The sequence below is a fragment of the Dermochelys coriacea genome, chromosome 24 (assembly GCF_009764565.3).
Source record: "Dermochelys coriacea isolate rDerCor1 chromosome 24, rDerCor1.pri.v4, whole genome shotgun sequence".
In the NCBI taxonomy this organism is placed as follows: domain Eukaryota; kingdom Metazoa; phylum Chordata; order Testudines; family Dermochelyidae; genus Dermochelys; species Dermochelys coriacea.
The window spans coordinates 9,102,791-9,128,605 of record NC_050091.1 but is presented as its reverse complement, the minus strand read 5'-3'; the positions used below and the strand labels follow the sequence as shown (position 1 = coordinate 9,128,605).

At 58.4% G+C, this 25,815-nt stretch overlaps 1 protein-coding gene across 2 annotated transcripts; it reads right to left on the bottom strand.

Annotated features, from left to right (window-relative positions):
• Window positions 1-245: 245 nt before the first annotated feature.
• Window positions 246-21,384, bottom strand: LOC119847752 (V-type proton ATPase catalytic subunit A-like). 2 transcript variants are annotated; one of them, XM_038382790.2, is made up of 15 exons: window positions 21,251-21,384; window positions 18,610-18,734; window positions 16,364-16,492; window positions 15,727-15,941; window positions 12,954-13,091; window positions 12,311-12,462; window positions 10,944-11,106; window positions 8,879-8,987; window positions 7,958-8,080; window positions 7,036-7,150; window positions 6,106-6,169; window positions 5,804-6,007; window positions 5,589-5,683; window positions 2,858-3,029; window positions 246-432 (listed from the first exon to the last, which is right to left on the bottom strand). In XM_038382790.2, the coding sequence occupies exons 2-15, from the start codon at window positions 18,689-18,691 to the stop codon at window positions 340-342; spliced, it is 1,854 nt and encodes a 617-aa protein (XP_038238718.1). In that variant the 5' UTR covers window positions 18,692-18,734; window positions 21,251-21,384; the 3' UTR covers window positions 246-339. The 2 variants fall into 2 exon arrangements, with proteins under 2 accessions (XP_038238718.1, XP_038238719.1); XM_038382791.2 differs by having other exon boundaries at window positions 13,017-13,091.
• Window positions 21,385-25,815: the final 4,431 nt, after the last annotated feature.

The following is a 25,815-nucleotide window of genomic DNA, read 5'->3' as shown; positions in this document are numbered from 1 at the left end:
ACAATAGGAACTGCTCCTTACTGGCTTTGGGCGGTGTTCCTTCGCGGGACCTCACAATGCAATTATGTAGCTTCAGTATTTTGGATACCAATAAAGGATTTATTACTAGAATTTGTCTGAGAACTGCTGAGCTGGGTGTGTGCAGGCGTGGGTTCATTAACACCTGGAGCAGAGATCCCCAAGAACACAGAGCTGAGAGGTAACACCACGGCGGACGCACAACGAGGAAATTTGGGAGTAAACGAACCATTTAAAAAGAATTTTATAAATAGAGACATTCCTGATAAAGACCCAGGTCACCAGCCAGCCAGCCCTGAGCGAGGCCCCGGTTGCTGACTCTCAGTCCTCCAGGCCACGGAAAGAGTTCTGCATTTCCTCGTTCAGCTGGGCGTAATCAGCCTTAATCTTTGCTTCGCCGTCCTTTACCGGATCCTTGGAAAGGAGAGAGGTGGAGAGACGAGCGTAGGTTGTTAGAAAACCCCTTTGACTCAGGCCAGGCCGGAAAGGCCAGGGAAGGAGCAAAGGGGACTTGGGGCCCAGCTTCTGGGTCTCCATTTACTGTTAGTATTATAGATGATGTGTATTACCGTAGCAGCGAGGGGCCCTGGGAAGAGAGCAGGACCACGTTGTGTTAGGTGTGGTACAAATTTAGTGCCAACTTTTGCCAAACTGGCCTCTGATTTAGGGAGCCCGACGTGAGACTCTCGGCACAGAAATGGCTCAGCCGGGTGCTGGCTCTGGGCAGGAGTCTAGTGGGGGTGAAGGATCTGCTCCCCGTGCCACCCGCCAACACAGAGCAGCTGGTCAATGCCCCCGTGGCACCAAGGGTTCGAGTGTCACAGTGACAGTTGCTGCTGAGAGGCCAGCCCTGCTTGTGGCACCCTGGGGAATCCAGCCCTGAGCTCTCAGGGACTTTTCCCCACATGATGGGAGTGGGATTGGCCCCACTGGGAGCCCAGCCCCATCAAAAAGTATCTCAAGTCGGACTCCCGAAAAACCCAGGCAGCCGAATCAGCAGCTATGTCTGATGATGCAGTTGAGTTGCCTGGTGAGGGGCCAATGAGCCCAACCCCTGGAGTCAGTGGGGGGCGCCCGCCAGGGAGAGGGCCTAGTGCAAACCCGGCAGGGTCCCCAGAGTTTGGCCGAGTGACAATCCCCCTATTCCAGCCATGCTCCCCGGCCAGTGCAGCTCTAGGGGAGCGATCCAGCAAGGCTCAGGACCAAGGGCCCAGCTCCATGGAGTCAGGGACCAAACTCGCATGGGGGGCAGGCCCAGACCCTGAGCATTGCAGCAGCAGATGTGCTCAGCGTGGCCGCAGGCGAAGGCCCCATGCCTGTCCAGGGTATCACCGCTGCACCCACCACCAGGGTATTGGGCGTTGGATGTGACAGTGAGTCTGTCTGGCCAGGACAATGGGCCTTGAACAGAAGCAGGATCAAGCCCTGAAATTGTTGCACAAAGCAACCTAGGCCTTGTAGAGGTTGGAGAGCGAGTTCCTCCACAGTGCAAGGACGGCCCCTGGTGTGAGGCCTAGTGAGTGGAGCATTGCCTGGGCTTCAGGGCACCTGACTTCTATTTCCAGCTCTGCCACGGGCCTGCTGGGTGACCTTGGCCAAGTCCCTTCCCCTCTCTGCGCCTCAGTTTCCCCCTCTGTACAATGGGGATAATGATACTTGTCTCCTTTGCAAAGTGCTTTGAGATGAACTAGATGGTTGGTGTCATCACAGGGCCCTGCAGACTGCAGGGATGGACGAAGGCACAGGTGTGACTGGCCCCCACCCAGGGCCCTCGCTACATGTTGGTGACGGGCTCTCAGCCCTCATGGCTGACCTGAGTGTAACCACAGCAGTGACACCTGCCTGAGTCTGCAGAGAGCCTGAGACAACCATCCGCTGTGCCCCACAGCGCTCCAGCAGAGGGATCGGGGGAGAGGGGGGGCTCCCAGACACTCTTTCATCATGGTTCTGCTGGGGGGGGTGCTGACAGGCCCCCTCCCTGAACTCTGCTCAGGTGGGTGCAGGGTGGGGTCCTCCCTTCTCTGGGACAGACCCAGCCTTGGCTTCCCAAACAGGTAAAGTGAGGGAACCCTGAGTCCAGCATGTGGCTCTTGTATGTGTGCTGCCCTTCCCCCAACTTCTTAAAGCAGGGCCAGGCTGTTGCTGGGTGGAGGCCCTAGCAAAGTGGCGGGGCCAAAGGGAACCCCCCCACATGGGGGTGTGACCAAGGCGTTGGGTGGCATCTCTGTCCTGGGAGGTGACAGTCTGGTCACACAGCCATGGACTCAGTGACCCCAGCATGTCAGCAGGGAAGCGAGTCTCCTGGTAGCAAGTGATCTGGAGTCTCAGCCAGACCTCACAGTGCTCAGACAGCAAGGGGATGGCTAAGTACAGAAACTGCAGGTGGAAGGAGGTGGGGTGCATGCAAAGGGAGTGGGGGGGTTGAAGGGTTGGTGGGTGGAGAGCTGGATGGATGGATGAGTGGGTAGATGGTTGGATGGATGGGTGGAAGAATGGATGGACAGGTCAGTGGCTGGATAGGATGGTGGATAGCTGGATGGATTGATGGAGTGTAGGTGGATGGATGGATGGATGGATGGATGGATGGATGGATGGATGGATGGAGGGTGGGTGGATGGAAGGATGAGCTGGTCAGTGGATGGATGAATCGATGAAGTGTGGGTGGATGGATGGATGGATGGATGGATGGATGGATGGATGGATGGATCTGAAAACCATGCAGCACCAGCCATTCTGGAGCAGTTTAATTAGCTAACACACTGTTAACCCCTTCAGTCCCAGAGCCAACTGCCCATGCAATGCCATGCCCGCGCAGAGCTAGAGCTGCCCAGCGCCTCACCTTGAACTTCATGGAGCTCAGCTTGTACATGATGTCCCCGAGGCTCTCGCGGATCATGGCCCAGGTGATTTTGTTCTCAGACTGGGCCGTGGACTCCACCGTATGCCGGGCCATGTCATAGAAGGCGATCATGTTCTGTAGCATCCCCACCGTCTTGTAGAAGGGGCAGAACCTGCCACAGCAGAGACAGGAAAGGCCTTGGGGTGTCACGGAGCCTCTGGAGTGGCTCCCATGGACACAGCACCAGAGCTGCTCCCTGACTTCAGCCTTGCCCCAGAGTATAGCCGGCCTGGAGCAGCTCGTGGGGTGGGCAGAGGTCAATCAACAACAGAGAGTGCTCAGGGTGGGAAAGGAGCTAGAGAAGGAGGCTCCCATCTGCAGTGATGGACCCCATGGGGATCTTGGGGGGCACCTCTGCCAGCCTGGGCTGCAGGGCTACCACAGCTGGGCCATACTCAACCCCCAGTTCCTCCCCCAGGTCAGAGCTCTCCCCCGTCAACATGAGCCCATCATGGCCTCTTTCATCACCCCAGGGGGTCCCTTGGGCCTGGTCCCTGCTTCACCCCAAACACCCATTTCCACCCCATCTGCGCCAGCAGAAGCGAGAGGAAAGTTTCTCCCCCTCTGCTAAACCCAGCTGACTCTGGGGTGCTGCACGTCAACGCCCGGCAGTCATTTAGGACAGAAAGTGAAGAATGCCTTCTTCAGTTGGAACAGCTGGGCCACCTGAGGTAGGGCAAAGGGAGTGAGCTCTAGAGATAACCCAGTGGGCCAGTGCCCAGGTGCTACTGCGACAGATGGAGGGAGGGTATGGGAGGAGAGCAAGAGATGGGGCGATACAGGGATGGAGAGTAATGGACGTGTATGGGGACAGACGGAGCACAATGGGGATGGACGGGACGGACAGAGCGCGATGGGATTGGACGGGGAGGGACGGCGCGTGATGGGGGTGGATGGGGATGGACGGAGCACAAAGGGGGTGGACGGGGATGGATGGAACATGATGGGGACGGACAGAGCACAATGGGGGTGGATGGGGACGGACGGAGCACAAAGGGGGTGGACGGGGACGGATGGAGCGCGAAGGGGGTAGATGGGGGATGGATGGAACGCAAAGGGGGTGGACAGGGATGGACGGAGCACGATGTGGGTGGACAAGGACGGACGGAGCGCAATGGGGGTGGATGGGGATGGACGGAACATGATGGGGATGGACAGAGCACACTGGGGGTGGACGGGGACGGACGGAGCGCAAAGGGGGTGGACGGGGACGGATGGAGCGCGAAGGAGGTAGATGGGGGATGGATGGAACGCGAAGGGGTGGACAGGAATGGACGGAGCACGATGCGGGTGGACAAGGACGGACGGAGCGCAATGGGGGTGGATGGGGATGGACGGAACATGATGGGGATGGACAGAGCACACTGGGGGTGGACGGGGACGGACGGAGCGCAAAGGGGGTGGACGGGGACGGATGGAGCGCGAAGGAGGTAGATGGGAGATGGATGGAACGCGAAGGGGTGGACAGGAATGGACGGAGCACGATGCGGGTGGACAAGGACGGACGGAGCGCAATGGGGGTGGATGGGGATGGACGGAACATGATGGGGATGGACAGAGCACACTGGGGGTGGACGGGGATGGACGGAGCGCAAAGGGGGTGGACGGGGACGGATGGAGCGCGAAGGGGGTGGACGAGGGATGGATGGAACGCAAAGGGGGTGGACAGGGATGGACGGAGCACAATGCGGGTGGACAAGGACGGATGGAGCGCAATGGGGGTGGATGGGGATGGACGGAGCGCGATGCGGGTGGACGGGGACGGACGGAGCACAATGGGAATGGACAGGGGACAGACAGAGCACGATGAGGGTTGACGGGGACAGATGGAGCACAAAGGGGGTGGACAGGGACGGACGGAGCGTGATGGGGGTGGATGGGGGATGGATGGAGCGCAATGGGGGTGGATGGGGATGGATGGAGCACAATGCGGGTGGATGAGGACGGACGGAGAGTGATGGGGATGGACAGGGGATGGACGGAGCGCAATGGGAGTGGACGGGGGACGGACAGAGCGAAATGGGGATGGACGGCATGGGCGGAGCGCAATGCGGGTGGATGGGGAGGGATGGAGCGTGAAGGCAGTGGACGGGGGACGGACAGAGAGTGATGGGGGTGGACGGGGGATGGACAGAGTGAAATGGGGATGGACGGGGATGGGCGGAGCGCAATGCGGGTGGACGGGGAGGGATGGAGTGTGAAGGGAGTGGACAGGGATGGACAGAGAGCGATGGGGTTGGACAGGGGATGGATGGAGAGCGATAGGATTGGACGGTGATGGACAGAGTGCGATGGGGATGGATGGGGACAGGCGAAGTGCTATGCAGGTGGACAGGGACGGACAGAGCATGAAAGGGGTGGACAGGGGATGGACAGAAAGCAATGGGGGTGGACGGGGATGGACAGAGCGCGATGCGGGTGGATGGGGATGGACGGAGTGCGTTGGGGGTGGATGGGGATGGACGGAGCGCGATGGCAGTGGATGGGGAGGGACGGAGCATGTTGGGGGTGGACTGGACAGACGGAGTGCGAAGGGGATGGACAGGGGATGGACAGAGAGCGATGGGGGTGGACGGGGATGGGCGGAGCGCAATGGGGGTAAATGGGGAGGGATGTAGAGTGGCCAGGGGCTATGGCTGTGGGGCTGGCCGGCGGCCGAGGTGGCTGGTACCTGTCGTAGGAGGAGTAGCCGTTCTGCTGCAGGAAGTCATCCTTAATCAGCTTGGCCACCTCCAGCGTGATCTTGTCAGCCTCAGCCAGGGAGGCCTGTAAGGAGAGCATGGGGGACATGAGGGGCACAGCTCGGCCCTCCCACCATTTCCCTCCCACATCCCTTCCCCTCTCCTCCTGCCTTTGCTTCCCTTCCCCTAGCCCGTGCCCCCTCACCTTGCCCACCAGCTGCACGATCTCGGCCAGGTCCTCCTCCTCCTGCAGGATCTCCTTGGCCTTGGTGCGCAGGGTGGTGAACTCAGGGTGGTGGCGCTCGTAGTGCTCGTCCAGTGCCCGCATGTACTTGCTGTAGCTGATGAGCCAGTTCACCGAGGGGAAATGCTTCCGCTGGGCCAATTTCTTGTCCAGCCCCCAGAAGACCTGGGCGGGGCAGGAGAGATGCCACAGGGGGTGAGAAGGGGACAGGACTGGGGAGGGGCGGGATTCCCAAGGGGGTCGAAGGCCCCAGGGAGGCTCACCTGGACAATCCCCAGGGTCGCAGAGGTCACAGGGTCGGAGAAGTCACCTCCCGGAGGGGACACCCTGGGATGACATGGAGAGGGGCTTAGTCTGAGCAACTGGCCGGTACGGACTCTAATCCACAGCCGGATCATACTGGCGTTAAGAGTGGGGCTAATGTACCACAGCAATGAGTGGGGGACAGACACAGAGATGGATGGATGGGTGCATGGATGCTCAGGTGGGGGGATGCAGGGATAGATGGACAGATAGACATATGCAGGGATGGGTGGATAGATGCAGGGGTGGGTGGATGGAGGGATCGGTGGATAGGTGGATGGACAGATGCAGGGATAGGCAGACAGATGGATGCAGGCATGGATGGACAAATGCAGAGATGGATGGATGGATGTGGGTGTTTGGGGCTCAGGGGGCTTGGGGGTGTTGGGCAGCATTGGGGTGTCGGGGGGTTGTCAGGGGTTATGGGTATGTCATGGGTCATGGGGGGTGTCAGCTGGCATGGGGGTGTTGGAGGTTGTGGGGGTGTCAGGAGTAGTGGGGGTTGTCAACTGGTGTGAGGGTGTTGGGGGTAGTGGGGCTGTCAGGGTGTCAGGGGGTTGTGGGGGTGTCGGGAGTGGTGGGGGGTGTCGGCTGGTGTGGGGGTGTCAGGGGTTGTGGGGGTATTGGGAGTCCTGGGAAGTGTCGGCTGATGTCAGGGTGTTGGGGTTTGTGGGAGGTGTCAGGATCTTGGGGGTATCGGGGGTTGGGGGGTGTCGGGAGTCCTGGGGGGGTGTCGGCTGGTGTTGGGGTGTCGGGGGTTGTGGGGGTTTCGGGATGCTTGTGGTGTCAGGAGTTCTGGGGCGTGTCAGGGGCCTTTCTCCATATCAGCTCCGACTCCCCCATCTCGTTGGCATCAAGGCTGGATGCTCGGGGAGACAGGAAGAACTCACGCGCCAACAATGCTCACGCTCCCCTCCCGCTCCGGGCTGCCCAGGCACTTGACCCGTCCTGCACGCTCGTAGAAGGATGCCAGGCGGGCGCCGAGGTAGGCCGGGTACCCGCTGTCTGGAAAGCAAAGCCACCGTGTGCCTGGGGATGCTCGGAGCAGGCGGGTCCCAGTGGCACCAGCAGGAGGAGCCCTCTGGACCAGGCTGAGTCAGGGGGTAGGAGATAGGGGATCCCAAGCCAATGGGCGGACGGCATGGGGGGCTGCACAGCACCCTGGCCAGCAATGTGCCTAGGGTCCCTCTCACAAGGGAAAGGGGGGCTCCATCTCGGCACAGCCTCGCCTCTCGCAGTGCACTCGGCCCCCCACAGCTCAGGGCTGTAACCTCACTGGTCCCCACGCCGGAGCTGGGAAACTCTTTGCCCACCATAGCCTGAGCACACTGGGGTCAGGAGGCACCCAGGGACAGGATGACACCGATCGGGGGGCTGTCTGGGGATGCCCCTGAGGATTGCACCAATCGGGGCAGCGGGGGGTGGGTATGTGTGACCACTGAAAAGGGTCGGAGCCAATCACAGGCAGTGGAGGGGGGAAGCCACATCAGAACACCCATCAAGGCAGCACCCTTGGGGGCAGGGTGGCACCAGCTATGGTCAGTGAAGGGGGCAGAGAAGACAGTGTCACAAGCCCTGGCAATGGAGTGGGAACATGCCCGGCCCCATGCCCCAATGACCAGTCCCATACCGCAGTGATGGGAACCAGCTGCCCCAGGAAACATGGCTGGATTCGGGGGGAAACAGACTCGCCGGGCCCCATTCTGCTTTCCGAGAGGGTTCAGAGTTGGGGTTAATCCTGCCCTGCCCCCCCTGCGGGCCCCCAGCCGTCCTCGGCGCAGGGCCTCAGCTGCACAGCGGGCAGAGCATCACCTGCAGGCATCTCTGCCAGCCGGCCAGAGATCTCACGCAGCGCCTCGGCCCAGCGGGAGGTGGAGTCGGCCATCATGCTGACGTGGTAGCCCATGTCACGGAAATACTCTGAGAGCGTGATCCCTGCGGGGACGGGAGCATCGGAAATATGAATCCCACGGATCCCTGCCAGCTCTCCGCAGCTCTGCCAGTGCCCCTCAATTCCGACCCGCAGCCCCCTGCTTTGCCAGTTCTGGGCTCCTCCTTCCACAGCTCTGCCGGTGCCCCTCAATCCCGACCCACAGCCCCCTGCTTTGCCAGTTCTGGGCTCCTCCTTCCACAGCTCTGCTGGTGCCCCTCAATCCCGACCCTCAGCCCCCTGCTTTGCCAGTTCTGGGCTCCTCCTTCCACGGCTCTGCCGGTGCCCCTCAATCCTGACCCGCAGCCCCCTGCTTTGCCAGTTCTCGGCTCCTCCTTCCACAGCTCTGCCAGTGCCCCTCAATCCTGACCCGCAGCTCCCTGCTTTGCCAGTTCTGGGCTCCTCCTTCCACAGCTCTGCCGGTGCCCCTCAATCCTGACCCGCAGCCCCCTGTTTTGCCAGTTCTGGGCTCCTCCTTCCACGGCTCTGCCGGTGCCCCTCAATCCTGACCCGCAGCCCTCTGCTTTGCCAGTTCTCGGCTCCTCCTTCCACAGCTCTGCCGGTGCCTGTGAATCCCGACCCGCAGTCCCCTGCTAGCCCAGTCCTGGGCAAACTGTGAGTCAGACTGAATTTTGTGATGCTTGTCCCACAGGGGTGATTGGCTGGGGACTGGGAGGCTGAGCCCTTCCCGCTCCGTCCACTCATCATGGAGTCCCTCCTGCGAGCACCATGCTGGGGGATGCATGGCAGATAGCAGGGGCACAGCAGTGTCCGCCAGCCCCAAGGGCAGGGCAGGTGCTCACCTGTGTAGATGGAGGCCTCCCGGGCAGCCACGGGCATGTTGGACGTGTTGGCCACCAGCGCAGTGCGCTTCATGATAGTCTCCGTCTTCCCATCCACCTCCATGGTGAGCTGGGGACAGAAGGCAGCAGGGTCAGTCCCAGGGAGGGGCTCTCGGCGCAGACGCAACCCTGGTCCAGGAGACTTGGAGAAGCCCTGGGAGATGTTCCCATCCAGGGATGAGTGGGATGGGCAGAAACGGACGCCTGGCTCAGCCAGGCCCTGACACCCCCAGCCAGGGGGCTCCCAGCTGGGATAGGCCCAGTACACCCCTACCGAACCGGCCAGGGGCTCCCAGCAACGACTGGCCCAGTACACCCCTACCGAACCAGCCAGGGGGCTCCCAGCAACGACTGGCCCAGTACACCTCTACCGAACCAGCCAGGGGCTCCCAGCAACGACTGGCCCAGTACACCTCTACCGAACCGGCCAGGGGGCTCCCAGCAACGACTGGCCCAGTACATCTCTACCGAACCAGCCAGGGGCTCCCAGCAAGGACTGGCCCAGTACACCCTTACCAAACCAGCCAGGGGGCTCCCAGCTGAGACAGGTCCAGTACACCGCTACCAAACCGGCCAGGGGGCTCCCAGCTGAGACAGGTCCAGTACACCCCTACCAAACCGGCCAGGGGGCTCCCAGCTGAGACAGGTCCAGTACACCTCTACCGAACCGGCCAGGGGCTCCCAGCAAGGACTGGCCCAGTACACCTCTACCGAACTGGCCAGGGGCTCCCAGCAACGACTGGCCCAGTACACCCCTACCGAACCAGCCAGGGGCTCCCAGCAAGGACTGGCCCAGTACACCCTTACCAAACCGGCCAGGAGGCTCCCAGCTGAGACAGGTCCAGTACACCCCTACCAAACCGGCCAGGGGGCTCCCAGATGAGACAGGTCCAGTACACCCCTACCGAACCGGCCAGGGGCTCCCAGCAAGGACTGGCCCAGTACACCTCTACCGAACCAGCCAGGGGCTCCCAGCAACGACTGGCCCAGTACACCCCTACCGAACCAGCCAGGGGGCTCCCAGCTACGACTGGCCCAATACAGCCCTACCGAACCAGCCAGGGGCTCCCAGCTGGGATAGGCCCAGTACACCCCTACTGAACTGACCAAGGGCTCCGAACAGGGACTGGCTCAGTACACCCCTACTGAATCGTCCAGGGGCTCCCAGCTGGGACTGGGCCAAGATGGCTCTTGCTGGCCAGGCCACGGGGTGTAGGAATGTAGGCCTGCCTGATGTACATAATTAAACATGGGGAGACCTCATCTCTTGGAAGACAGGAGCAGGGAGGGAAATCGCTCAGCAAGTTGGAAACAGGATGTTTGTGCTAACTAGGATACAGTGCGTGGGTGTAGGAACGGAGAGAAAGAATGTCTGAGCCAGCCAAGATAAGAGGGAGAACAACCAGAGACCCATTTACTGGCAACAAGATAACAATAGACAAGATACGTGGGGGATGTAGAGGTGAGGTGACGAGCAGGTCGAGCGTGGACGGAGCCTGCTGCATGGGGAATGGCTCTTACATTGTGACCAAGCCAGGCCCCAAACGTCCAGTAAAGGCACCGGAAGGGAGAGGTCTACTGTGTGACTCTGGCTGTGTGGGGCGCCCTGTGCCCACCCCCGGTGCTTTGCCTGAGTGACAAGATGAGTCAGACTGAGGTCTGGGGACCCAAGTGGAAGAGGTCTCTGGGGACCTCACAGGGGTCGCAGCTGGGATCAGCCCAGAGCCAGGAGAGTCATGACATGGCCCCAGGGGAGCCGCAGGTGTTGGTGACAGGAGGGAAACGGCTCCTGAGCCCCAAGCTTCATTGGAGAAGCCCAGACAACCTATGATCCCCCCCAAACCCACAGCACCCCCCGGCTCATGAGCTGCCCCCAGCATAAGGCAAGGCCCCCCCAATTGGCCCAGAGCTCCCACCCCACTCCCACATCGTCCATGGCTCACAATCCCATCAGTGAGATATCTCCCATGTTCCTTCGCTCCTGCCCCCCAACCAGGTTCACCTCCCACGCCCCCCCCCAGCTCACCTCAGGGAAGTCCCGCAGCACCTCCGACATCTCGTTGCCGCGCTCACCACAGCCCACGTAGATGATGACGTCGCTGTTGGAGTACTTGGACAACGACTGCGAGATGACAGTCTTGCCGCAGCCAAAGGCCCCCGGGATGGCTGTGGTCCCGCCCTGAACGCACCTGGGGGGGCAAAGGGGCCCTGAGCCAGCAGCGCAGGAGATGCCTTGGGGCACAGCCCTCGCCCCGCCCGGGGAGCTCAGGGCTTCAGCAGCTTGCCCGCAGGCAGGGCATGTTCCCGGCCCGCAGCTGCCTGTGGTCACTCAGGGCAGCCCCATGCTGGCCCAGGGGGAGGTGACCAGGGTGCCCACTGGTGGCCAGTGGCTATAACAGCCTCCTCTTTACCCCCCATGGCTGGTCTTGTAGCTCAAACGGCACAGAGCTGCGCCCTGGGTGGCCTCAGGTCCAGGCTCAATCCCTGCTGACAGCCACGGTGGGTTCAGGCTGCAACGCTGATTCTGGGCCAGGGGACATGAGAAGAGGCTGCAGATACCCTAAGTACCAAAGGGGGTGGGGGGTTATAGATGCCAAGGCAGACCTCTTAGCAACTAACTTCTCGATTGCATCTCAATTGCTACCCTAGCCGGGACTCCACTGATGCTGGCTGGGGGCACATCAGGCTCACAGCTGTCTGCTTGGCCCCGTGACTTCTCCAGCTGCAGCAGGGTCACTGGCCCCGGGGGCAAAGAGCGTGTGAAACGCTGTGTGAACGCCAAGAGCGGAGCAGGAGGAGTCAGGCCTGTGGGGCGGGGCATGGGGCTAGAAGCGGGAGCAATGAGGGGGGAGTGAAGGAAGGGTAAGTTTTGCCATGCTGGCAAGAGGATTAATTGACATTGCCCCAAAATACCAAAGAGTGGGTGGAAAATGATCGGTATTCCCCCAGACTCCCTGTGGCATGGGGAGGAGGGAGCTGCCGGCCCTGGGGTGAGGGTGTCAAGGCATCAGAGAAAACCAAAGCCGGGTAAATACATCCCACGCTTTTATCAGTTATTGAGATTCCAACTTTCCGGCTGACCAAGTCAGGGCCGGGAACTCCCCCCACCGCCAGCGCTCCTGCCCCACTCCCCACAGCGCCCCCTGCTGGGAGAGGCTGGGCTAGTAGCCGGGAGGTCCCCCCATAGCCAGCACTCCTGCCCCACTCCCCACAGCACCCCCTGCTTCTGGACACTGGCAGACACCCTCTTCCCATTGCTCTCCCTTGTCTTCGTCTTCAGTGCCAGAGGAGGTGGTGGAAGAGCCCCAACCCCATCATCTCCCTGAGGTCTCCCCCACACTCCCACCCCCACCTGGTGGCAGGGCTGAGAGTGGGGCTGGGGGTGTTACTCACGGGAAGAGGGCATCCAGGACCCTCTGGCCAGTCAGTAGCGGGTAGTTGGCGGGGAGCTTCTCCGTCACAGGCCGGATCTGCCGCACAGGCCACACCTGTAGCATGGTGAGCCGCTCTGCCACGCCCTCGAAGTCCAGCTCCAGCACCACATCCTGGGGGCAGGCAGACCCGGCTAAGCGGGGCCCAGAGCCAGCCACCACAGGGGGGTGGGAGACCCCAGGGCTGATTCTCAGCTACCCCATCCCTGCACTGGGGGGAGGGGGCTAAGGGGTTTTAATCATCTTTGTGCTCCCCATATTCTGGCCCCTGCCCAGCCGCTGGTGTCTCACTGTGCCTCAGTTTCCCTATCTGTAAGTGGGGGAAAATACTGCTCATGAGCTCAGGAAGACTGGATCAGAACTCACATCCCCCTTGAGCTCTGGGGCAGCTCAGGTCCAGCAGTCCCGTTTGTGTGGAGCTGGCCAGTCAGGCTGCCCTTTGGACCAGCGCTAAAGCCACAGCTCTGGCCTCAGCAGCACCCAGCACGACAGGAGAGCGCCCATGGCCCTGGTGCCCGGTGGCTGCTGTATAAATAATGGGGAATACTCATTGCTCTTGACCAGTTGCTGCCCACACCAGCCCCTGCCCTCAGCAGTGGCACTACCGAGATGTCATAGTGCCCCAGCGGGGCGACGTAGGTCACGGTGCCCCGGCTCCGGGGTGGTACCATGATCTTGTGCTTGATGAGAGAGTTCTCGGTCACCAGGGCGTAGATGTCCCCACCGGTTACATGACTCCCAACCTGGAAAGGGGGAAGAGAAGCGTGAGATACAGGACAGTGCCTACTGGTGAGGCTGCAGGGCCAAGACAGCCCAGTCACCATAGAATCATAGGACTGGAGGGGACCTCGAGAGGTCATCTAGTCCAGTCCCCTGCACTCATGGCAGGACGAAGTATTATCTAGACCATCCCTAGCAGGGGTTTGTCTAACCTACTCTTAAAAATCTCCAATGATGGAGATTCCACCACCTCCCTGGGCAATTTATTCCTGTGCTTAACCACCCTGACAGGAAGTTTTTCCGAATGTCCAACCTAAACTGCCCTTGCTGCAATTTAAGCCCGTTGCTTCTTGTCTGATCCTCAGAGGTTAAGGAGAATAATGTTTCTCCCTTCTCCTTGTAACAACCCTTTATGCATTTGAAAACTGTTCTCATGTCCCCTCTCAATCTTCTCTTCTCCAGACTAAACGTACCCAGTTTTCTCAATCGTCCCTCATGGGTCATGTTTTCTAGACCTTTCATCATTTTTGTTGCTCTTCTCTGGACTTTCTACAATTTGTCCGCATCTTTCCTGAAACGTGGCGCCCAGAACGGGACACAATACTCCAGTTGAGGCCTAATCAGCGCGGAATAGAGCAGAAGAATTTCATAGAATCATAGAATCATAGAATCATAGAATTTCTCCTTGTCTGGCTTACAACACTCCTGCTAATGCAGCCCAGAATGATGTCTGCTTTTTTTTTTTTGCAAGTGTTAACTCATTTAGCTTGTGATCCACTATGACCCCCAGATCCCTTTCTGCAGTACTCCTTCCTAGGCAGTCGTTTCCCTTTCTGTATGTGTGCAACTGATTGTTCCTTCCTAAATGGAGTACTTTGCATTTGTCTTTATTGAATTTCATCCTATTTACTTCAGACCATTTCTCCAGTTTGTTCAGATCATTCTGAATTTTAATCCTATCCTCCAAAGCACTTGCCAACCCCTCCCAGCTTGGTATTGTGCGCAGACTTTATAAGTGTACTCTCTATGCCATTATACAAATCACTGATGAAGATATTGAACAGAACCAGACCCAGAACTGATCCCTGAGGGACCCCAACCTTCCAGCTTGACTGTGAACCACTGATAACTACTTTCTGGGAACGGTTTTCCAATCAGTTATGCATCTACCTTATAGTAGCTCCATCTAGGTTGTATTTCCCTAGTTTGTGTATAAGATGGTCATGCAAGGCAGTATCAAAAGCCTTACTAAAGTCAAGATATACCACATCTACCGCCTCCCCTGTCTCCACAAGGCTTGTTACCCTATCAAAGAAAGCTATCTGGTTGGTTTGACGTGATTTGTACTTGCACATGTATGGCTTGCAGGGGGTGCTGCTTGGCACAGACCCTCACAAGATTCTCCAAGAGCTGCCTGCCTCCTATGGGGAGCATGCTCAACCACAAGCAGTTCTGCTGCCTAGGCCGGACTCCCTGTGTCTCTCCTTGCCGCTCTTCGCTCCTTTCCATTCCCCGCTCCTGCCTTATCCTCAGGGATTCATCTGCCCCTGCAGCCCCTTCCCCACAGGTGGTTTCTGGTTGTCATGATGAGCTGGGGGGTGGGAAGGAGCAGCAGGAGCAGACGAATAATTCCAGGAACAAAAGTGCTGGTTTCCTTGCGTCCCAGAGGCAGAGGAGTTTAGGAAACGCAGGAGCCAAATTTCAAGTTTTTCAAAGTTTTCACTAGTAGGTGCTGGCCTCAGGCAGTCAGGGCTGAGCCCAACATCCCAGAGCAGCACTAGGGCATGCTGTGCTACAGGGAGTGAAGGGGTCACTAGGGGGCACTCTCCCCTGACAGTCAGGGTGGGCCCCGGTGCCCCAGTGCAACACTAGGGGGCGCTGGGCTGCAGGGAAAGAGGTGGGAGCTCAGTGGGGGGCGCTGTGCTGCAGGGGGTGGGGTGAAGGCTCAGTAGGGGGCGCTGTGCTGAAGGGAGAAAGGTGGGGGTGTAGTAGGGGGCGCTGTGCTGCGGGGGGGCGGGGTGAGGGCTCAGTAGGGGGCGCTGTGCTGGAGAGGGAGGGGTGAGGGCTCAGTAGGGGGCGCTGTGCTGCAGGGAGAAAGGTGGGGGTGTAGTAAGGGGCGCTGTGCTGCGGGGGGGGCGGGGTGAGGGCTCAGTAGGGGGCGCTGTGCTGCAGGGAGAAAGGTGGGGGTGTAGTAGGGGGCGCTGTGCTGCGGGGGGCCGGGGTGAGGACTCAGTAGGGGGCGCTGTGCTGGAGGGAGTGAGGGTATCGCTAAGGGTTGCTCTCCCTAGCAGTCAGGGGTGACCCTGATGGCCCCACCCAGCACCAGGGGGTGCTGTGCAGCTGGAGGTGCCGGCCTGTGCCTGAGTCCCCAGGGCATGGTCCCCGGGAGCTGGTGCATGAGTCCTGTTGCCCTGCCTGTTGCCCTGTTGCCATGCCCTGCATGAGTCCTGTTGCATCTGCACGTCTACAAAAGGCCAGAGCCTCCTGATCTCCTGGGTTCTCTCCTCCGCCGGGCGTGCCGGCCGCAGCCTGAGGTGGGCGCAGCCCATGCCTGGAGCTGCAGAGACCCCTGCGGGAGGCTCCGGCCAGGTGCCTGGGAACCGGCTCAGGGAGGGCGAGACTCCCCCACACTAGGCGCTGCCTCACGCCGGGCCCTACCCGGATGCTCTGGCTCGGGGCGAAGTCCCACTTGACGTCCTGGGACAGGGCGGGGATGTTGATGCCGCGGGGGATGTAGATGCTCTGCGTCAGCTCCGTGATGTCCTTCAAGGGGCGCTGGATGCCGTCAAAGATGGAGCCCATGATGCCCGGGCCCAGCTCCACCGAGAGCGGCTTCCCCGTCCGCAGCACCGGGTCCCCCACGCAGACCCCCGCTGCCCCCAGTGTTCAGGAGAGGGCTCCGGGCCCAGAGACATGCACAGGGACAGGTGGGGTGGGTGGGAACGGGCTCAAACATATTCAGGGTCCCCCCATGATAGATAGATAGAGGGGGTGCAGATAGGTAGGCATGGCCAGGTGATGAGGGAGATCGGGGGACGTGAGGTGCAGACCTGGCAGGGGGCACAGCCTGGGGGGGGAGGAATTCAGGGGGCACAGCCTGGGGTGGGGTTCAGGGGGCATGGCCTGGTGGTGGGAAATTCAGGGTACACGGCCTGGGGGGGTCAGGGGACACAGCCTGGCGGGGGGGAATTCACGGTACACGGCCTTGGGGGAGGGCAGGGAACGTGGCCTGGTGGGGGGGTTCAGAGCACAGGGCCTGGGGGGCTCAGGGGGCATAGCCTGGCAGGAAGGATACAGGTCTCTTCGTACACCTGGATGGTGGCCAGGTCTCCCTCGAGACGGATGATTTCGCCCACCAGCTCGGCGTGCCCCACGCGCACCAGCTCGTACATGGCGGCCCCAGCCATGCTGCTGGCGGTGACCACTGTGGGGAGAGACGGGAGGTTAGACCCCGGGATGGCGCCCAGGGCTGGGCTAGGGGAGGGGAGACGCCTCTGACCCGGGGGCCTGCATGGCCCCTAGCACCCGGTCTCCACAGCGGAGCTCACCTGGCCCACCCCTCTCCCCCGCCCCAGTATCCCCTGCACCCCCCCATATCTACCCACCCCCTGTATCTCCCAACCCCTACCCCTCTCCCCCGCCCCCTGTAACCCCTGCACCCACCCCCTGTATCTACCCACCCCTGTATCTCCCTACCCCACCCTTCTCCCCTGCCCCTTATATCCCCTACTCCCACTCCTCTCCACTGCCCCACCCCTCTCCCCCAACTCCTATATCCCGTTCATCTCCCTACCCCCATCCCTCTCCCCCACCCCCTGAATCCCCTGCACCCACCCCTGGATCCCCCACCCCCACTCCTCTCCCCTGGCCCCACCCTTCTCACCTGCCCCCTGTACTCCCTACAGGGACAGGTATGTGTAGTTTGTGGTGTGGGCCTTGTTTAAGGAGGGTCTTAGGCACCATTTGACTTTTTCTCTTTCCACTGTGTAATAACAGAGCTAATTTAGACTCAGTTGAGAGGCTTGTTAGATACTGCAGAGCTGAAATCATTGATATCTAGGTTTTAAGTATTAGACCCACTTTGGGACAGTGTCATTTGCAAGAGACTGCCCCAGCAGTGAGGCTCCCCCATTAACAGCTGAATGCACTGAGTGCTGTGTTAAATGGGGGGCCCTGAAGACATCTTGGTGAGCCGCTGGCTGGTGGAGAGGTGGGGTGAGGGGCCAGCAGGGAGGCGGATGGAAAGGGCCAGAGCAGAGCCCCACAGAGAGATGCGGCCGATTGCCGTTGGAGTGACAAGCGAGCGCCTGATAGTGAAGGGTGTAAGGTGCCTCCTTGCCCCCCACCCCCTTTCTACCCAGGGTGGGAGGTGAACTCTGCAGATGAACTTCTGAATTCTGGGGCTGCACGGGCCAAGGACAGAAACTGTGAGTGAGGGATGGACCCGTTAAAGGGACGTGAGACCCTCAGGGGAAAAGGACACTGCCCAACTTACTCGGGGGTGGGTCTTTCGCTCATGCTTTGTGTTTATGAATCTTAGTTGCGGTGTTTTTCCAAATTAATGCTGAGTTACATCCCTCCCTTCATTAAAAGTTTTTGCTACACTCTGAGCTTGCGAGAGGGGAAGTATTGCTTCATAGCAGCACCCAGGGGGTGGTGTGAAATTGTCCCAGGTCACTGGGTGGGGCTGGAGCTGGTTTTGTGTTGTATTGTTGAAAAGGAACCCCCAGATACTGAACCTGGCCCTTGTTTCTGCTGGCTCCACCGGGCACAAGGGTCACGTGTGCTTAAAATTAAACCCAGGGCTAAGTGCCTGCAGCTGCAACTGGATTTTTACTAAAACTTTTCCATGAGTGGCATAAAGTCTTTATCGCTTCCAACCAAAACTGCTTCCAGATGGGCCGTGCAGAGCAATGGGGACTCTTGCCACGTTAACAGAGTAATTGGGAACGTTTTTAGACGCACAAGCTGGCTGTCAGAAGGCGGAGCTGGCTGTCACCAGAGCAGGGGCTGTGTGGCTATCCAGGGAGTAGGCATGTGTGCTGTTGTCACAGGAGGGCTGCTAATGTATCCAACTTCTCGGTCCAGAGGAAAAAAAAAAAAAAGCAAATGCCCTCTGTGATCTCTGAAATCTCACTAACAGCTGGGAAAGTATTTAAAGGAACAGGTCGAAACTATCCACTGTAGCTACTGACAATGAGAAGAAAGTCAAAAATTAGCCACGGGAAAGTAAATAACTGGATGGACATTTAAACCAGCCATTTAAATTAAATAATAATAAATGCTTAAAATTGTATTTTAAAAAAGGGAAAAATCCAGATTTATTTCCTCTCCTCTTGTTTTGTGGCCAGACGTGCTTCTTCCCCAGTGAGCCCAGGGAATGAGTTAGCAGCCAGGCCTCGTGGCTGGCACCCCAGACCCTCAGGTTGATTGTCCTCAGATTGTCCCAGCTGGGCCTGCCAGGCCTGGATTGCTAGCACCGCACGGGCCGTGGCTGCATCCTGCCAACATCTACCTTGGAGCTGCATCCCCATCACCTACCTGGCCCAGAGACACCGTGGACAAACCCCAGCACGCTCTCCTTTTCCACATCCTCTATCCTGGGCAGCTTGGAGAACTCCATGGCTCCGGTGAGGCAGGGAACCAGCTCTGGGTTTTGGTGGCGGCTGAGTTTCCAAAAAGAAACACGTTTAAACCAAACCAGTCACTGGCTCTGCTGGTGCCCTGCAGACCTAGCCAGCTGCCCGCACGGGCACCAGTACCTATGTCCTTACCAGGACTTAGTGCCACAAAACACAGCATGGGTGGTTTAGAACTCAAGCGCTTCTGGGCAAGAGGACAGAGCAGGCCCCGTAATGCAGAGGGGAAGGCTGAACAGCCAGGGCTTGAACAGGTTTTAAATCCCTGCTCCTGAGCTGGGCAACCCAGAGGCAAACAGCCAAGGATTCTGGGTACGCAGCACCCAAAGGTATGGGCACCCCCCTAATGTCAGTACTGCAAATCCCAGACCGGCCGCCCCTTTGGCTGATTCAAACCCCTTGAGAAACGCGCTGAGCCCTCAACTCCTGTCCAGGAAGAAAGGACGGGGGCCAGGGGGGAGGGGCTGCGGGTGCCTGAGTCACACTCTGTGACCAACCGGGACTGGGAAATTGGGTGATGTTTACAGCTGTGCTAATGCAGACAGGGCCATAGGTGCTGGAATTAGGGGTGCTGGGGATGCTGCCGCACCCCCAGCTTGAAGTGGTTTCCATCATATACAGGGTTTACAGTTTGGTTCAATGGCTCTCAGCACCCACACTGTACACACTGCTCCAGCACGCCTGGACAAGGCTGATCAACCCTCAGGCTTCAGGGCACGATTACACCAGTCAGATCAGGAAGGGGACACGGAGTATTGCACAGCTGATCCGTGATGCGCTGTAGGACCAAGGTCACCTTCCCCTGAAGCCCCAGCTGTGGCCCACTGTGGTTGACAAGCTAGCTGCCTGGTTTTCACAAACTTTGCACCCGCCTTCACACTGCCCTGCATGGACTTCCCAGGTGTAGGGAACTCAGTCTCCATGGCCCATCCACTCCTTGGCCACCCAGGGCAGGACCAACAATGCCAAGGTGCTTCGGGATCCAAGGACACCCTGTTGCTGCACTGAGAACCCACCAGCTCGTTTCACACAAGCCCCATTGCCCCCTGTACCATGCGGCGGGGGGGGGGGGGCGGCTCAGGGCCGTTTGCTGGCAGGGCCATGCCCTGAGCGGATTGTGTCGAATCTGCACTGTGACTGGGACACACACACAGAGGGTGGGGAGAGCCTGGGCTAACAGAAGGGAGTGTTTTAGCCTCGGGTGTTTCACATCAACAGCCCTGGTTTTGCTCTCCTTGTCAGCGACGCACGGGCAGCCCCGGCTGGCAGGTACCTGTCATGGGCAGACGCAGCAAAGGGCATGCTTGGGTTTCATTTACCTGCTGCAGGGGAGGGAGGAACCAACCTCTGTGCCAGCCCCTGGGGGGAGCCCTGCCCTGCAGGGAGGGGAGCAGCAGCTGCCAAAACCCCTGTAAAGCGCAAACCCTGCTAATTAGAGAATGTGCAGAGCTAGGAGCCAGCCCAGGCAGCCGGTGAGAAGGAGGCCGACTGGATGTGACGGAAATCTGCTAGCCCAAGCTCTGGGGTGGCTCAGTGGGTTTGCACTGCCCCTGCTTCCCAACAGTGCAGCTTTAGGGCCCATGTACTGAGCTGGTGGCATTATCCAGGACCCCAGACTCAGCGAACGAGCCATCAGAGCACCTGGGTTCTACCCCGAAGAGGAAGAGCAGAGGTCAGGCAATCGGGATGCCTGGACTCTATTCCTGGCTGGGTCAGGGCAGGTGTTTGGAGCAGGACAGCCAGGTTCTCTCTGAAAGACTTAGGCCAGCCGCTCCTATCACCTATCACCCAGGGTAGGGCTGCAGAGGAGTGCAGGGGGGGCGGGAAGTGACCTACCCTTCCCCACGGGGCAGACAGTGGAGACTGGCCAGGCGCCATCACTGAGTGGGTAACTCCCAGGCGTGGGGGAGGAGAGCCTGAAGTGCCCCTTGAATCCACGGCCTGTGGTGGGTTCAGAGGAAAGGACCCGGCATTCCAGGGCTGCTGCGGAGCCTCTAGATCGGGGCACGCCCGGGGCTAAATCAGCAGAGCCCATGGACACCAGTTAGCCAGGCTGGAAAACTTCAGGGTAATAAATGAGTCTCAATGCTAGGGAGGGGGCAAACATGGGGCTCCGAGTGATGAAAAATAGGGCCCCGAAACTGTGCTTCAGGGAAACAACCTCTCTCGGTGGGAGGGGAAAATCTCCCTGTGAGGGGATTTTCTGTGTCATCCTGCCAGAGTCTGAGTAACAACAAGGGACTGGCACGTAGGTATGTTTGCAAGTCCTCTGTGCCTTAAATCACACTCCCCTCCCAGGGCTGGGGATAGAACCCAGGAGTCCTAACTCCCAGCACCCCTGTCCCCAGATCTAACCACTAGCCCCACTCCCCTCCCAGAGCTGGAGATAGAACCCAGAAATCTTGAATCCCATCCCTCTATGCTCCAACCACTAGACACCACTCCCCTCCCAGAGATAGAAGCCAGGAGTCTTGATTCCCACTCCCCTCCTGCTCTTAAAGAGCCAGATAGCAAGTGGTGTTGCAGACGAGAGTTCTTCCTACCTGCTGTTCTCGGGCTCTGTCTGTCCCTCTGCCCTGTGGCTGGCACGCTGTGAGCAGTCACCTGGACTGTGCCTTGCCTTCACCTGGGTTTATACGGCAGGGAGGCAGAGAGGACAGGGCCAAGTCTGGCTCCCTCCTGCCTTGAAACCAGTTCCAGCCCAAGCAGGTTCTAGGGAGCTGGGGACGGGCATGGAGGTCACTGGAAGGGGAGTCAGGAAACGGAGAACTCAGCTCCAGCAACTGTAAACAGTCCCCACCGCTCCATGTCCGGTTGCCCTCCCCGTCTGTCCCTGCCCAGCTGCTCCCTCCTGCCACCATCCCACTGCAGCTCACCCAACCACTGTCAGTCCCCTAAGCTCACCCCAGGCCAGGCGGCCTGAGCAGCCCTCGACGTCCTTTTCCATCTGTTGGCGCACTCACCGAGCCTATTCTGGGATGGGACGCAGCAGCTGTTAATACGTCTGGGGGCTCAAGACACATACACACCAGGCTGGCCCCAGGGCTCATTTTCCCGGACGGGATTCCCCTGGGACTGTCCTTCTTCCACCATCCCCCAAGCGAGGGGCTCCCCTTGTGTCACTTCATCCTAACTCCTGGCACACCCACCTCCCGGGATCTCTGCCCTCCCTGAAATGTGCTCACCCCAGGACAGTCCCCAGAGGAATTCCTCAGTCCCAGCTCCGTTCATCCCAGGAGTCCCATCACTTGAGCTATTGACAACTAGGCTGGACCAAGCCCTGGAGCCTGGACCGCAGGGATCAATCTCGCATCGGACAAGAGGACAGGCTATGAGAACACTAACCATTTCTCTGACCCTTTGTGAAATCCTCCTCTATGTGGGAATGCAGCTGCTTCTGGGGTGGAGTGCAACAGGGGGCATACAGGATGCTGCACAGTGGAGGGGAAGGGGCAGTGTCAGCAAGGAGACCAAGGCCAACTCTTCCTCTCCCAAAAAGGGTCTTTAATGGTCTGCCAGGGCGCCTATTGAGACAGGAACTCAGCTCTATGCATTTAGAGGCCAGGGTGATGGTGACCTGCGAAATGGCACCGACAGGCAGTAATGTATTTCATAAACCTCAGGGGACAGATCCTCACAAACTCCCTGAGACATGGGTTTGTTACACGCATTGTACAGCTGGGGAAACTGAAGCACGGGGCAAGGAAAAAACTCACACCAAGTCATGAAGCCAGGAGTCCTGACTACTATACCCCACAACTCAAAGCTGAGAGCAGAACCCAGGAGTCCTGGCTCCCAGCCCCTGCTCTAACCACTAACCTCCCACAGATGGGCATAGAACCCAGCAGCCCCGACTCCCAGCTCTAAGCACTCATCCCCCACACCACTGCCTGTGGATGGGGACTGAACTCAAGAGCCCTGGTTCCCCAGCTCCCTGCTTTAACCACTAGATCCCCACTCCCCATGGAATCTTCCCATTGAAGGGGATAGAACCCAGGAGTCCTGGCCCCAGCCCCCTTGCTGTAAGCACTAGACACTTCCCTTGAATGGTGATGGAACCCAGGAGTCCTGGCTCCCAGCTCTGTATCCCCCCTCCTCCGCCCAGGCATTCTCCACAATTGCTAGACACCCGCTCCACATGCCCGGCGCTGCCTCTCTCTTGGGTCCTCTAGGACACATGGGTGCAAACGGGTCTCGGGCTAGCAACCTGTGTCACCCTCCCCCTGCCAGGCCTCTGGGCTGCTTGTTCCCAGGCACCAGGCAGGGCTGGTGTCGTGTCATAACCTGCTGCCAGCCCAGTGTGTTACTCCAGCACTTACCGACATCTAGGGGTCCTCTTTGGCTGACCTGTCCGGACTGCTAGTCCGGGGGATCAAATTCTGATGGATGGGGACAATTCCCATCACAACGTGTTACCTCTCCTCATTCCCCAACCTCTACCTTTCCCCCTCTCCCTGTCCAGGGGTAGCAGGTTGTGACGGATGGGGGCACTCCCATCACAATTTGGTACCACTGTGAAATCTCTAGTTTCAATCTGGACACAAGTAAAGAAAAGCATCCCGCAGCGTTGCACTGCAGGGCTGTTGTATGTAAAACCCTGAAGGAAGGTCTTGCTCTTTCTTATTAGTCTCTTTCTGTTGTAGGCCTCAGAGTTTCTATAGTAGACACACCTTTCATGCACACAAAACACTGGAGATGTGGAAAGCCCTGTAAACAGTGTTACCTCACCCAGTTTGTCTCGCTACTATCCTGGGATCGACAGGGCTACAGCTACACTGCGGAAAATGACACTTGAAATCGTTATGAATGCCTTTGAAACACAAGCGATTCGGCAGGACATCTGCCATTCTTCCTTACAGTGGCGGATTAGTCTCTGGGCCAACAGGGCCCGTGCCCAGGGACCCCGGCCAATTGGGGGTCTCTGGAAAGCGCCCTGACCTGCTCCACCTGCCCAGCGCTGCTGCCAGGGAGCGGGACAAGCCTCCTCGCCCTGACCTGACCCCATTTCCCCAGCAGGAGTGCCAGGCAGGGTAGGGGGACTACAGGCAGAAGGGGTGGGGAGGGACCCTCACGTGCTCTGGCTCAGGGCCCCACAAACCCCTAATCCGCCTCTGGTTCCTTATACGGACTCCCCCCGCCCCATCACTGTTACACATATTGTACAAGTTTTCAACACAAACTTTGAACTTCTGCCCATAATCGTCTCCTCTGCAGGGATCGTCTGTGGAAACATTTGCTCAGTCTCCTGCAAAACCCCTAACTGGTCTGAACCCCAAAATGTGACAGAGGGGTGTGTCCGAAGCCCTGCAGCTCTCACAGAGTTTGGCACCTAAGTCCAGCCTGCAAATAGCTTTGCCTAGCGATCCACAGATGGGAACCCCTCTCCTGGAGTTATGTTTTCCTGGGAGTTTCTTGTGAGAAAGAGCTAGGCAAATGCCTAATCCCACGCAGAACTGCCAACATCTATTGATTTAAATCAAATCCTGACAAACCTGGTTATTACATTTCCCCCCTTGAGCTCTGACAGGCTCAGCTATCAGGTGAGTAAACAGGGAGTTCCTGGCCAGGTGCTTGGCCTACAATGAAAATATCCTACACAGCTTCAGAAATAAATACAGAGCCGGTCTAGTTAAACGCCACACCATTTCTGGATGTTTCTGGGCCAGATGATCGGCCCTGCGCTCTGCATGGGTGCTGAGGCAGAACGTCACAATGTCTTAGGTGAGCCGAAAATATTTTTGTGGCTCCGATCAGACCGTGTCTTCACACCTTTGTGGCTACGGCAGTGGTGGACTCCTTAATATTGCCATCAGAATGGAAGAGAGGCGTAACAGACAATGCTGTGTTTGTTGTAACTTACGTTCTCCTGGGAGCACCTAGTTAGGAAAAGACAGTTTATATCAGGAGTGTTTAGTGGGCAGGTAGAGGCTGAGATCCAAGAGAAAATGTTACAGTTAAAGCACAAAAAAGGTGGATCAATGTGTTAATTCTAATGGGACAAGAATGCCCCCACTTTGTATGGCTTATAGAGAGGATTCCTGTACAGCTAGACCAACACCCACTGAGTGCACAGCAAAATCTATCAGGACCCTCTCAGGCCTTCATTCTCCTGCTCATCAAAGATGCCTTGACCTGCACCGGGCAGAGAGAAGGAGCGAGATCACCTTCAATTTTAACCTTACCGCATTTATTGACATTTTGTCAGGCCAAAATTGATACCTGTAAAATATTGTCAAGACTTTTCTAACAGGGCCACACTCTGGGAAGTTCAGAGGAGTGCCCCACTGCTTCGCTCCTTCTCATTGGACTTGAAAAAAACCAAAAGGAGGTGTAGAAGATCGAGCATTCAGCGGCCCGGCACCTCCTGCTGATCATCCAGAAAGCTACCATGGAGGTCCTGGACTTTAATCTCTTTCCTACCAGCCTACAGTACTTTTGGCCTCCAGGGCCTCTCTTCTACATGTCCCTATGTCACTGGTACCTACACGTACCATAACCATAGGCTCCTCCCCAGCACTGCACATATGTCTGTCTAAGTGTCTCAAGAGGCCTACAACCTTTGCAGCCTGCAGGCAATTCACCATGCTCTTCTCCCAGTCATCGCAGACCCAGCTGTCTATATTTCTAATAATCAAATCCCTCAGTATTATTGCCTGTATCTTCCCAGTAACTGGGGTTCTGTCCCCCAGGGCGGGTATCCTGAGGGTGAGAGGATATCATGACACCATCTGGAGGGAGGGTGCCAATGACGGGATCATTTCCCTCTGCTCCAGCACGATATTTCTCCTTCCCCAAGACTTTAATCTTCCTCAACAGCACAGGTGCTGTCAGATTAGGGATGGGACCGCTGTACTGTGTCCTGAGAAGTCTCTTCTGTGTACCTCTCTGTCTCCCTTAGATCCTCCAGTTCAACCACTCTGGCCTCAGGATCCTGTAGTCAGTCTCTGAGGGCTATGAACTGCTTGCACTGAATGCATACATACGCCACCTGCTCATAGGGCCGGTAATCGCACATGCAGTGGGATGCCCCCATGTTGCCTGCATTCTTTTTACTCTTGCAGGGGTTTATGTTTGTTTGTTCTTTGGATTTTTTGCACTTGTGCTGGGG